The 14,402-nt window shown below is 42.2% G+C and overlaps 1 protein-coding gene across 4 annotated transcripts in view; it reads left to right on the forward strand.

Moving 5' to 3' along the window:
• NOP14 (NOP14 nucleolar protein) overlaps positions 1 to 14,402 on the forward strand; it is a 59,933-nt gene that overhangs the window by 23,708 nt on the left and 21,823 nt on the right. For all 4 annotated transcript variants that reach the window (XM_078772297.1, XM_078772296.1, XM_068106131.2 and 1 more), the window contains 4 exons: positions 380 to 845; positions 2,940 to 3,070; positions 3,797 to 3,882; positions 10,187 to 10,304. In XM_078772297.1, coding sequence (XP_078628423.1) covers positions 380 to 845; positions 2,940 to 3,070; positions 3,797 to 3,882; positions 10,187 to 10,304 — 801 coding nt within the window. The remainder of the gene's footprint in view (positions 1 to 379; positions 846 to 2,939; positions 3,071 to 3,796; positions 3,883 to 10,186; positions 10,305 to 14,402) is intronic.

The following is a 14,402-nucleotide window of genomic DNA, read 5'->3' on the forward strand; positions in this document are numbered from 1 at the left end:
TTTAACGTCTACGAACTAATGCTGGCAGACGGGACGCCCAGTTTAACGTTCATCCGAGGGAGACACACACATTGATGAATCGCCCTGCTTGTGAAACATAGTACATCTCTATGTAGCATCCATAGTACAATTGCCCAATGTAGCATCATACACTCATTGTTCCAAAGCGTTGCATGCATGGAAACAGTCCGACCATGTGCTTGCCGTACATGTTCGGAAGCACGTTTGTGCATCGTGCATTCAGATTCAGATTCTTGGCACCACAGCATTTATCTTGCTCATCCATGTTGCTTTTCCCCCTTTAAAAAAAAAATCTTGTGAGCGCTACGTGGTGTTTCTTTATCTTGATACTAATTGCATTTTATCACCTCGTGTGCAGGATGGGAAGTGGAATCTGGATCGTCTTAGCAAGGGAGATGTAGAAGGTGGTGATGATTCCAGTATGGTAAAACAGCCAGGGGGAAATGAAGAATGTGGTGATGGTGACAATGACGATGAAGAAGGCAGTAGTGCCGAATCTGATGGAGAAGAGCAGAAGGGAAATGAAGAATTTGGTGATGGTGACAACAAAGGAGAAGAAGAAGAAGAAGAAGAGGAAGAAGAAGAAGGCAGTGGTGTCGAATCTGATGAAGAAGAGCAGAACATGGGTAGTGAGACGGATGGAAATGATCAGTTGGACTTCCAAAGCAAATCAGATGAGGCATCCTCAGCAGAAGAGGAGGCAAATGTTGAGAGTGAGAAGGTTTCAGGGAAGAATGAGAGTGACGAGTCAGAAAAGGTAGAAAGTATTCAGAGAATGAAGACCATGTGTGAAGCTGAAGGAGAGCTACCCTACGTATTTGCTGGTATGGATGATGATGTGATCAATTCCAATTTATTTGTTTGTTTGCTTGATTAGTGCAATGTAATATTGTAAAGCAGCAGGACAGCTTCGCTCATCGGAGCTAAAATCAAGTTGAAGTTGGCATCCAATCTGATGCCATCAAGGGAAGCAACATTATATAGCATGCTGTATTTCAGTGGTTACATTCGGATGACAATTACCTCTCACAACAATCCATCTTTTCTTTTGTAAGGGAAGATCTATATATTATATACACAAATGTGATCCACCCGCCTCCTTCCACTTCCCACTCGCCCAACGTAAAAACATTCCCTTATTTGCCCTATTCCTTCCCTCCCTGTACTACCATGTCTTCCCAAACTCATTTTGACCCTTCTCCTGTCATCCCTTTACCTGTACTGACCTGAACACTCCCATTCTATGCATACGTAATAAATAGATGACTCATTATTATTTTTCTTTGTAAATGTGGACAATTTTTTTTTTTCCTCTTTTAATTTTTGTCCTCCTCAATCCCCGCAAGCAATATTTCTTTCTAATTCTAGTGTTGTTGTTTGGGGAATTAAAATGTAATGTTTGAAACGCAATATTTTTATTGCATTGGAATTGGGTTTGAAGCTCCAATGATTCACTGACTTTCTCCTGACCCTGTTGTCACTTGAACCATATTTCCTGGAACTTGAGACTTGTCCATTTGTTGATATTGACCAAGAGACCTGTTTTTTTTATTTTTTTATTTTTGTTTTTTTTACAAGATCTAAGGCTCGTAATGGAGCACACACACACACACACACACACACACACACACACACACACACACACACACACACACACACAAACACACACACGGTTACACTTGGCCTGGGGAAAGTGCCATCACTGCCGTCACTTCCTGGGATACTTTCACTCGTCACTGTCACTGTCCGTCACTGTTCTTTTTAATCAGTCTTTTTGATAGAGTTTAGCTATTACTTTCTGAGCCTTGTGTTCACTAAATGGTTAAGGTGGCTGGGTTAAGATATTTGGGTCTTGAGTTTGAGCCATCGTCGTGCCGTTTAAATAACACCAGGTGGTTGACATACCCTGCCATCCTTCCGAGGTCGGCAAAAGGAGTACCAGCTTCCTGGGGTAATAAGCCATCCGAGTATCCATGTTCACTCGTATCTTAGAACTTAAATGCTCTCATGGAGCGGTAGAGTGACACCAGCCTGCAACAGACCACAAAACCCAAGTCACCAAATCATTATTGTTGAAGATTCACTGCGATATCACTCTTCACCAACATCCTTCTGGATCCGGTAGTAGAGATCACCAAAAACAGGGAAGACCTCTCAAGTGAGTGGAAGCTGTTCCGCAGTGGGATATTAACATCAGTTGACTTGGTTTCGTGATCTATCGGAGGCCAGTCTTACTCCACCTATTCAGGTGGGCATTCGAGCACATATTGACTGTTAGTCCCCGATGAAGGGCACTATGTGGCTGAAAACTTCGATTTTCTGAGTCTGTCTTTTTTTAAAAAGAAAGCCTCAAGTTTGTTGTTCTTTTGAATTGTCTATGCTGTGGATCTCACCTTTTTGTTATTATGGATTCCCCCAACAACAAACTGTTATTTACCTCCACTACCAAAGATTGACAGAGGTTATGTTTTCACTGTTTGTCTGTGAGTATGATATCTCAAAAATATGGATGAATTCGGACGAAACTAGGTGGATGAGTTGGGTAAGTGGCAAGTACAAGCCGATTCGATTTTGGTTCAGGTCCGGATGCAGATCCAGCCTATAAGTGGGAGACAAAACATATATTGTTTAGTGGTTTGCGCTCTACTGAGTACCATTCTAGTTGGTTATACGTTTCCCCCCCAACTATGAGCTTTCCATTAGTGGCTTTATTTTTTTTGCGATTTTGTATTGGTCACAGTTAAATATTCTATTGAGGCCCTTTACTCATTCTTTTTTTCTCTCTTTGTACCAACATAAGTATTATTCTTTGTAAATATAAATTTATGTTTGTTCTTGCTGTGGTAATACAAATTTGGTTGCAATCCCTCTGACTTCGCTCTTTTAAAAAAAATCTCAAACATGTTGTGAACCTCCAGCTCCAGCCAGCTTCACTGAGCTCCGTGAACTGCTTGAGCAGTATGACATAGAACAGCAACTCACCGTCATTGAGAGGATGATCAAATGCAACCATCCAAGCCTCCCTGAGAGCAACAAGGAAAATCTGCAGGTGTGTTGTGTTGTGTTGTGTTTCTCATAACACAAACTGACTAATACATTGTTTGCATGTGTCGTGAAGAGATGATGCAAGAACTATCTGCCATTGGTTTTGTAAGATTTTTGATAGAACGGTTTTATTGTTATGATTTAAGATAACATTGATTCGTCTTGTATGCATCAGACGACTGTAGGGGTAGTAGCATCATTAGCTGAGGCAGTGCTGCTTATGCAGTGCTCTCTGTATGTTAGGGCAAGAATTTGGAATTGGTTCAGTGTACCGGCTGTAGCTCGCCTACTCTTTGTAAAGGACACAGTGGGATATTTGACGTTCACCAACTAATTTTGGCAGACAGGATGCCCAATTTAACATCCATCAAACACACAATGATGCATCACTTTGCCTGTGAAACACCGGGTGGACAGTTTGTAGCTGGATCAGGATTAGAACCCAGGCTAGACAGCTTGGAAGCGAGTGTGCATAACTCAAAGCCATCCTGCCAGCCCGGTACCATTGATGACATCGTTTTCCTGACTCCTTTGTTGTTGTGACTTCCCAACCACCTCAGACAATTTGTTACTCTTTTTGACACTAAGAATAGTAATTGTAAGCAAAGTTGATTTGCTTTTTGCCACAAGCTTAGAAAATGGTGTTAATATTTTGTATCTACTGTGTAAACATTGTTTTAAGATTTTGGCAAACCTTTAAAAAATGCTGATGTACTTCTTTCTTTCGAAGAACCTTTTTGAGTTTCTGCTGCTTTACGTCAGGGAGTTGACAGGACTAACGCCTCCAAATCTTCCTGCAGCTGATAAATTCACCAGGTTTGTGCTGCACATACTTTTCATTAAATTCCACCCAATGGGAGCTTTTAGTTGCTGCCCTTGAAACGAGAGCAATTTGTAGATTTGTAAAAATTAGAAAAAATATTTTGATGCACTCCCTTTACTTTACTGCCACCTTTGGTGGTGAAGGTAATAATTGGGAACATATTGTCCTGTCCCCGGCGGTTAAGACTGCCGGATGACGAATAGCCGAACGTTTATACTCCTGAAGCGACCTCCCGAATACATGGTGGTTATGAGTGCACTCGAGATGGAGGCTGCGAGACGTTTACCTGAACGTTTACACATGCGTTTATACCGAAAACACAACAAATAAACAAACACCACAAATAAAATGCAACAATAATGAATTTAATGAGAATAAATCAAGGAATAAAATGAATGCTGAGATAAACTAAAATTCTCTACTGTGAGGTACCTCCACACATTCTTGAACATGCACACAGGGAAAAGATAAAATAAAAAGAGATCCCCTTTTTCTGGCCGGTACTTATCGTTGGCCTCAATGCGTTCTTTTTGAGGAGAGTGTTGGTGAAGAGGCTCAGAGCCTCCCGCTCGGGAAGCACACAAGCTTGGGCGACAGCGACGAAGGTGCCAAGGGCGTGAGGCGAAGATGGCCCTTTTCCTCTCCTCACTTTCTCCAAGCTCCCGATTGCCACCTCTCCTCCACAGCGCATACAAAAGACACCAAAACTGGCCAGCTTCTTCTCGAGCACCAAAACCCAAAGCTGGCGAAGCCTTCCTCCTCGATCTCCTCACCAACATCTCTGGAAGCTTCTCGATGATGTCACACTGACCAATGGCAAAGCTCTTTCCAAATCGCCTCATGCTCGGCCCACATCCTCTGGGCCAATCATGACCTTCAGGGGCATGGCATGCCGGCTCTTTCTCCAACCGAGAAAGAGAAATCCCCCCCCCCCCCAATCACACCACTCCAGGGGCATACCCTTTTTCCTTATTCCATTGGGGGGTGGGGCTTGCCCTGACTAGCTCTGCTTGGCATCTTACCAGCATGGTAAATGTTTAAAGGAGGTTTTCATGGCTGGAAAAACGTAAAGGGAAAATTACTGAGGGAAAAATCACATACTGGGGAAAATTAGCCTTAATCCCTACACGAATTAGCACTGCTTTACCCCCCCCGCCCCCTTCCCATGGGAAGACACATAAACAATCTTAAGCTATAGTTTCCCTACTTACTGTACATTGAGGTTTCTCTGACGCGCCCATGGTCCATGCTACAATTATACAATCCTACCTTCCCTACGGTATCCTTTCAGCAACCCCCATAAACATAACAATATGTACAGGGCAAAGGGGCAGATGAGAGTAAGCAACGAGTATGCACAGAGGAAAAGCTGATAAATAGAGTAAATATGAAAAAGAGTGCAAAGTATAAGATTCGGAAAATATGTTAAGAGATGGTGATCACCCATCATTTTAAAGGAGTGGAGTAAAGAACATTAATGGACAGTCTTCGAGAGGTCATTGAGTAAAAAATTACCTTCGTGAGGAACTATACATACACACGCATGGAAAAAGGTTAAAGGTCCACAGATACAGAATTGTTTTTGATGTGATTGTGTAGATTTTAAAGTAATAAACCAAGAACTGAACGTGGTTTTTAATTCCTATAGTTTTTTGAGGTGTTACAGTTAAAAAAGCAAACCCGTCCGGTACCGCCCCTAAAAATTGCGATGGTCATGACGTCATCTGCATGGAGTAATCGAAGGCAAGGTTGTCTCACCACGCAACGGATAATGGCGGCACAACTCGCTTCAGACTCGTCAGAACGTGAATTTGACGAATATTTTTCTGATCAAGAATCCTCCAATAGTCAAAATCATTATAAAATCTACCAGCAGCAAAAAAATTCCCGCGATGACGCTGCGGGTCATGTGGGTACTAAAATTGCCATTTTTGGGGGGATTGGGGCCAATCGAGTGTAAAAGGACACCCAAAAAACATTAATATCTTCCTTCCAAGATATTTATTCAAAAAAAGAACAACGATAAAGTGTTAAGTGAAGCAATATCTATGAATTCAACCAAACATGATTTTCTGTGTCTGTGGCCCTTTATGCTCAGGCCGCATTTTCCTGGGTAATTGCATTAACCGTGAAAATTATTCAGACACCAACGTTTATCAAAAAGAAACCGTATACAGGTAAAGTATGCATGCTGGCCAACAAATGTCTTGAGACAAATTCATTTGTTTTTTATTTATTTATTACTCACTAAATGAGGATGTCTGTAATGGCATTGTTTTACACCAAAAATCATGTTGATTTAGAATGGAGCTTTTGGCTAACCCATTTTCTTAAATCTATGCCCAAGAATATCCCAGACATGCTCGATTGGATTTAAATCGGAACTCCTTTTTCTGGCAGTGTTGCGATGGCATTGTTTCCCAGGAAGTTTGTAACAGCATGGGAATGGTGGGGGTCAGGCTTTGTCATCCATGGATGTTGGTCTTCTGAGAAGTGTGTGATGAGTGAGTCATTTCAAAATGTGGAGCAACATCATGATCCAAAATGTCCCAATGATAATTTTCACATGTCAGGTTACCCTGTAAAATGACTAAGTCAACTTTACAATCGTAACAGGCAGCCTCATATCATAACGGATCTGGCACCAAATAGGATGGATTCTACAGGGTGAGCCAGAAATATGGTTATTTTTAACACTGGAAAGGTAATAAAAAGTTGTATTTCAAAACAATTTTTTACAAGAAAGTGAAGTACATAACATGCCATTTATTTGTGGAAAAGAACATCCAGGAGATGCACACCATTTTGTCTGACACATTCCTCCAATCCTGGACGCCAATTATTCATGACGTTCTACAACATGACCACGTCAATATCATTGATTTCACATCTGATGTTTTCCTTAAGTTCATGAAGGGTTTGTGGACGGTTAACATACACTTTGTCCTTCAGATATGACCACAATAAGTAATCACATGCAGTCAAATCGGGTGACCTCGCTGGCCATGTAATATCGCCGTTTCTGGAAATGACATGCTTTGGAAAGAGTGCCCTTACAGTAGTCATGGACACTGGCGGTTTGGAAGGTTGCACCATCTTTCTGAAACCACGTCATTGGGCTCACTTCTGCAAATCTGTTTAATTCTCTGGAGAGGAAGTTAGAAACCATATCGGTATGTTGAGCTGCAGTAACAGTGACTGCATTTCCGTTATCGTTCTCAAAGAAGTAAGGCCCTATGATGCCGAACGACGAAAGTGCACACCACACTGTGGACTTTGCGACTGTGTAACGGTTTCGTGTGCATTTCTCTTGGGTTTTCGGCTGCCCAAAAATGAGTATTTTGCTTGTTGGCATCGCCACACAGATGAAAATGTACTTCATCAGACATGAACAAATTGTTAGCAGTTTTGATTTTCATTTCCGTCCATAAATGAAAGCATTCCCTCACAAAAATTATTGTGGGAAATCTCATCATCTTGGCTTAATTCCTGGACCGTTTGAATTTTATAGGGATAAAAGTTTAAATCCTTATACAATATGCGGCGTAGTGACGTGTGAGAGATTCTTAAGGCTGATGCATGCTTTCGGCTGGAGCGATGTGGACCTCTCAAAACTGACTCCCTTACACACTCAATGTTTTGTGCCATTCTGACTGATTTGGGTGCTCCTGGCGGTTTCTCTTTTAAAGTTGAACCGGTCCTCTCAAACCTCTGAACCCATAACTTGATAGCACAAACAGACGGCACATTTTCATGATGTTGAACATTGAAATGGAGTTTGAATTAACGTTGTGCAGCAGTTGCACTATCATTATTATTGTAAAAAGCTTTGATAGCGAAAGTGCGTTCTTCACCCGACTAGTTCCACATGGTCACTCAAGTGTTCTGCCTGCAAAAAAATAAAAATAAATCAGTAAAAAATAGAAATAATCAAAATGCATGTTATGTACTTCAATATCATGAATTAATTTATTTTGAAATACAATTTTTTATTTCCTTCACACGAATTTCAAAAATGACTTTCTGGCTCACCCTGTATAATATTCTTGAGTTTAACTTATAGGCTGTGTCAGGTTGCCCCAAAACTTGAGTTCGACCATCAGTCATATGCAAGAGGAATCTGCTCTCATCAGACCAATGGATCTTTCTCCAGGAAGTGAGATTCCAGTGTTGACCAGGGCCAGATTAACCTTTTGTGGGCCTGGAGCCAAACACATTTATGGACCCCCATTTATGGACCCGTTGCAAAAAAAATAAATTCTTTATCTATCTATAATTCCAGTAATCTCTGTTTGTACGTTTGTACGTCTGTACGTCTGTACGTCTGTTTGTCTGTGACCGCTGTTTCTCGACAACCACGGGTCCGATATACTTTTAACTTGCCAGGTATATTGCTGGGGACCCGAGGATGTGCCTTTTCAAGGTTTCATATTAATCGGACAATTACTTACCGAGCTATGTCCAAAAAACGATTCAACCAATCAGAGAGCAGCGAACGATCGCGTGTGCCGAACGTGGAGGACACACTCTGCCTCGGATGGCACATTTGAGAGCGTATTCATTTATTTCACGTTTGCAAACTATGTTGGCGTTAAACTATGTTTTAAAACTAATAAAACCGAATTTGCGATTCATTCGCTTTCCTGCGCGTTTGTGCACGCGATGGCGATTTCTTTACCAAACTCCGGAAGCCGTTCGCTTTGGACCAAACCATTGCATGTAAATAGAGGGGGGGGATTGTCACCGTACTCGCAAGCCGTTCGCTTTGGACCAAACCATTTCATGTAAATAGAGGGGGGGGATATAATTTTAGATATAGATATAGTACGGGCAATGCCCTAGTTGTAAAAAATATACATATCATTATGGTGGGGCACATTGAACCATGGTTCGACCTGCCCCACCTTTGCAGGTTCAAGGTGCCCCACGTAACTCCATTATACGAAAATGTTAACCGTCTGGCCACTCGCTGGCCACTTTGACCATCTGGCCACTCGCCCATAAGGCTAGATTTTTGAAGTGCTGCAGAGAGTTGTGCTTCTGGCAAGTTCTCCCATCTCAGCCAAGGAACTCTGTAGTTCTGTCAGTGGTCATTGGGTTCTTGGTCACCTCCCTGACCAAGGTCCTTCTTGCCTGGTTGCTCAGTTTTGTCTGACGGCCAGCTCTAGTAAGAGTCTGGGTAGTTCCATATTCTTTCCATTTCCTACTGATTGAGAAATCTCTTCCTATGTCCTCACTTCCTATGTCCAGAGATGATGAATAATTGATTACTTTATAATTAGCCTGACTTTTTACACTGTCAGTTTAAATTGACAGACCAAAGTTTTCCGCTGCATCTATAGTACAAGATAAAGAAGAACTTACCCTATGAAATTTGCTTCAGCCATCTTGAATCGAAAAAATAAGTGTCATCTTGCAAAACCAAAAGGCAAGTGCTAATGACTATAGTAGTTTATCGACTTACCACGAGATGATCATACACTAGATACATGTATGTGAAGGGAATTATTCTAAGGGGTGGTTCAAGGTGCCCCACTCTCCGTACACTTTAAAAAAATCTATCATGCTCATTATGGGGCCCTTCTGATTGTGGGCCTAGCGCTGAAACGACAATGGAGTCATTGTAAACCCGTCCCTGCAGGGGCTCCATGCCAAGCAGACTGGTTTGTTGTCTGTGGTGAAAAGAGGTCATCTTATCAGTTTGATGGCTTTGTAACCTGCAGCACAAAGCCGGTTACCGACAGTTGATATCGTCTGAGGGAGATTCCATTCATGCTGCAACACTGTCCTTGTGGCAAAAGGGTCTGACAAGTCTGAGCAGAGCTGCCTAGAGATCATCATGAGTCATCCAGATTGATTGTGGACCAATGTGCTGATAACAACAGTTCAATAGAAGCCAAGCTGACACCCAGCTGGGACATCCCAGCATTGTTCATCTTACTATAATTTGCCATCTCTGGGCTTTACCAAGTCTTCTAAGGGCCATATTAACATAGTATTCCAATTTAAATATGCAACAATATCATATCTTCTCCAAACCTTGACCAGGTGAAAGTGTTTTTGCAAATTGATATCCCTGCTGTGCTGCGCTGGGTGTGCAAAATTGCCATGGTCTCATGATGAATGCATAATACAGCATAATATACAATGGACGGTTGTTTCATTTATGTCCAATATTTCTGTTTCACAAACAGTATGATTTTATAGGTGTGCTTAACTTTCTGCCATGTGTACATTTTACTTTCACACGGAATAGTTGAAACTTAAACAAGATTGTGACAGTGGTTGTGTTTTCAGATCGCTGTTCGACTTGGCTCATCTATTCCCTAAAGCGGCGGCTCGTGCCATGCAGGGTGTCCTGCAGAAAGCCCAGGCTAAGTTATCTCGAAAAAAACATTCTCCAGGACTCGAACAGGCAAGTATAGAATCTTGTCTTGACAGATTATGTTGTACTGGCAACTACTGTTCCAGATTTCTGCCAATGAGCATATTTTCAATATATCAACTGAAAATTGGTCAATGCAAAAAGTTGAATAACAAAGTTTGTTGTTTTAGGTTGTCGTTGGAGAGAGGTTTTATTTGGTAGGTCAATAAAGTTATTTATTTATTTGTTTGTTTGTTTGTTTGTTTATTTATTTATTTATTTATTTATTGCATCATCTCTGATGAGGAGGAGAGTGTCGCTGAAGCTGAAGGGAAAGGTGTATGCTGCATGTGTGAGAAGTGTTATGATTTATGGGAGCGAGACATGGGTAATGAACGTAGAGCAGCAACGAAGGCTGGAAAGGGTGGAAATGCGAATGGTTCGATGGATGTGCGGAGTATCGTTGAGAGAGAGGAAGACAAATGATGAATTGCGAAAGATGATGGGAATATTGCCTGTGATTGATGCTGTGAAGAGGAACAGGTTGAGATGGTTTGGTCATGTATTGAGGAAGGATGAAAGTGACTGGTTGAGAAGAGTGATGGAAGTTAATGTAGAAGGAAGTAGAGGACGGGGAAGACCGAGAAAGACTTGGCTAAAGATGGTGGAAGAAGAAATGCGGGCAAGGGGGTTAACAAGGAGGGATGCAGAAAATAGGGCAAAATGGAGAAGATTGTCATGGGGACCGCAAGGCTAACCCCCGCTCTAGCAGGGAACATGGCCTTAAAATGCATGTTGTTGTTGTTGTTGTTGTTGTTGTATCTCGATGATATTCGTTCGATTCCCGGCAGCAGGTGGCCTGCTGCTCCGGTGGATAGAAGTTAAACTTGTAGTGCTAACTGTTTAATTGTTCAAATTTATTCATATAATTTACCTTATGGATTCAGTCTCATCTCACTTTTCAGAATAAAAACCTTAGGTTGACCAAAGCTTTTTGACTCACCTTGAAGTTATCCAGACATTTTTATGTCTAGTTGAAGAAATCAAAATTTCTGCACAAACTACCTACAAGCATAGGTGGTGATATAATAGAAGTCTTCTTTTTTGCTTTCACAATTTGTAATTTTGCGACTCTACAATTTTGTTGGTAAACCTCTGGTACCCTTTGTCGACTAGCCCATAGGAATTTTCCCTCGTGTCCCAGAATGCAGCCGCATAAAGCTTGTCTGAGTACTCATTATTCAGAGTTTGATAGAAGACGTAGACGAAAGTTTTTTTGTTTTTTTTTGGTGTTCCATTTAAATATGGATGACTCATCAAAAGGTAAGCCAGGAAAGGAAGCAAAGTGTGGATTTCTGATGTCTTTGAGTGTGGGAATTGGAAACCCAGCAAATCAACGACTGGAGATACAAAGTTTCTCAACTCAACACCCTCACTCAAATGTCAGCTGTTAAAACTTTTTATTGTTTGTTTATTTATGTATGTGAGGCACAATGACAAACTATCAAATATTATCAGCATGTTTACAGTAATGAATTCCTTCATGCTGCATTGAATTGTGGGACACAGCAAAATAGTGCTTTGAGACCTGTTTCGTTTTAGGTGTGTATATTTCTTACCTGACTTCATGAGGTTTAACTTTTTACTCCTTTTTGATTCCTGGTTCATAATTAGGAATTGAAAAGCAAACTATGTATAATCAATAGGTTCCTGAACTATGTTTTATTTATGATCTTTTATTTTTATTATTTAATTATCATTATTATTATTTTATATCACAGAACAATAATACAACAACAACAACAACAACATGCATTTTAAGGCCATTTTCCCTGCTAGAGCGGGGGTTAGCCTTGCGTTCCCCATGACAATCTTGTCCATTTCCCCCTATTTTCTGCATCTCTCCTTGTTAACCCCCTTGCCCGCATTTCTTCTTCGACCATCTTTAGCCAAGTCTTTCTCGGTCTGCCCCGTCCTCTACTTCCTTCTACATTCATTTCCATCACTCTTCTCAACCAGTCACTTTCATCCTTCCTCAACACATGACCAAACCATATCAACCTGTTTCTCTTCACAGCATCCATCACAGGCTCTATTCCCATCATCTTTTGCAATTCATCATTTGTCTTCCTCTCTCTCAACGATACTCCACACATCCACGGAACCATTCGCATTTCCACCCTTTCCAGCCTTCATTGCTGCTCTACGTTCATGACCAATGTCTCGCTCCCATAAATCATAACAGTTCTCACACATGCAGCATACACCTTTCCCTTCAGCTTCAACGACACTCCCCTCCTCGTCAGCACACCACTCGGTTCCTGAAACGTCTTCCATGCACATCTCACTCCAGCAACCGATGCCGAGTCTGATCCACCTTCTCCATTCAGCATGTCTCCTACGTAACAAAATGTGTTCACACCTTCCAGCTTCACGCCGTCTCCAAGATCCAACTCAACATTTCCTCCATCTGCAGCTCCCTCTGTGCACACCTTACATTTGAATGTAGCTGCAACACTGGTTAATGACCCTCTCAGACCACTACATTTTTGATGAACCCACTCAGCGCACATTGTACATTGAATGGAGTTCACTCCGACACCCTTCCTGCACACAGCACATGGCCACTTCCCAGTTCTTTCCACCTCACCACATGCTTTACCACTTGCCATCACCTTCGTCTTTCCGATATTCACCTTCAGACCTTTTGTCTCAATACATTCCTTCCACGTGTTCATCTTTTCCTTCAGTCCATCCATACCTTCCGCAATCAACACCAGATCATCTGCATACAACAACTCCCACGGTAAACCCTCCATTACGTTCTGAGCCAGCACCTCCACATAGCTACAAATAGTAGTGGACTTAGTACCAACCCCTGATGCACTCCCACCTTCACCTCAAACTCACCACTGTTCTCGTCCTTTGTCCTTACAGCTGTGCGCGCTCTTTTGTACATTGCCATCACTACTCTGATCAACCATTCCTCTACTCTTAACTTCCTCAATGCCCATGTCAATACTTTGTGTGGAACCCCATCGAATGCTTTCTCCAGATCAACAAACCCAAGAAACAACTTCTTCCTCTTCTCCATGTACCTCTCCTGCAACTGCCTCACAATAAAGAGCGCGTCTGTCGTTCCTCTTCCTGGCATAAATCCAAACTGCATTTCGTCGATCTTCACCTTCTTCCTTATCCTCCTCTCCAACACCCTTTCCAATACCTTCATTCCCTGCTCCAATAACTTTATCGCTCGGTACGAGCCACACTCCAGAGGGTCACCTTTCCCCTTGTATAGAGGGACGAGGGTACTCAGTTCCCAATCTACTGGAATGTGGCCTTCTTTCACCACCAGATTACAGATCTCTGTCATTCTCTTCACACCCCAACTTCCTGCTGCCTTCAACATATCTCCCACAACTCCCGTCGGCCCTCCCGCTTTTCTACTCTTCATTGCTTTTATCGCTTCCTCAACTTCCTTCTCAGTTATCTTCTCTGCCGGTCCTAAAACTGGGTTACTCTCTTTGTTGCCACCCCATACATTCTCTGTATTCAATAGCATTTCCATATATCTTTTCCATCTTCCTTTAATTCCATCTGGGTCCACAACGATTTGTCCCACTTCATCCTTCAAGCAACTCACCCCCATCACATCACACCTCTCTTTCGCTATCTGCTTTGCAATCCTGAATACCGCTCTCTGACCCTCTACTGAATCCAAGCGTTCTCTGAACATTTTCCTCCATGCCTCCTGCGCCTTTGCTACCTCTTTCTTTGCAGCCTTCTTGGCTGCCTTATAACTTTCATGCTCTGCTTTTTCTGCTCCCTTACCCTTCGCCTTCTGCCACTCCTTGAACTTCTTCCTCTTCTCGTCAATCCTCTTTCCAACTTCATCATCCCACCACCATGTTTCCGAGGTCCTTTTGTCCATCCACATAACTCATCAACGGCTCCCAACAGACTATCTTTCATCGACATCCAACCACTTTCAAGCTCAATCACATCATCCTCGACCCCACTCAGCCTCTCTTTTAATGCCTCCCTTACTGTCACCTCTTTCAACCTCCACACCTTCATTCTCGGTTGGTACTTCACCCGCCGAGCTCTCCTCGCACCTTTCACCCTTACATCGCAGACAACCAAGTGGTG

The sequence above is a fragment of the Myxine glutinosa genome, chromosome 2 (assembly GCF_964187855.1).
Source record: "Myxine glutinosa chromosome 2, kmMyxGlut1.1, whole genome shotgun sequence".
Lineage (NCBI taxonomy): Eukaryota > Metazoa > Chordata > Myxini > Myxiniformes > Myxinidae > Myxine > Myxine glutinosa.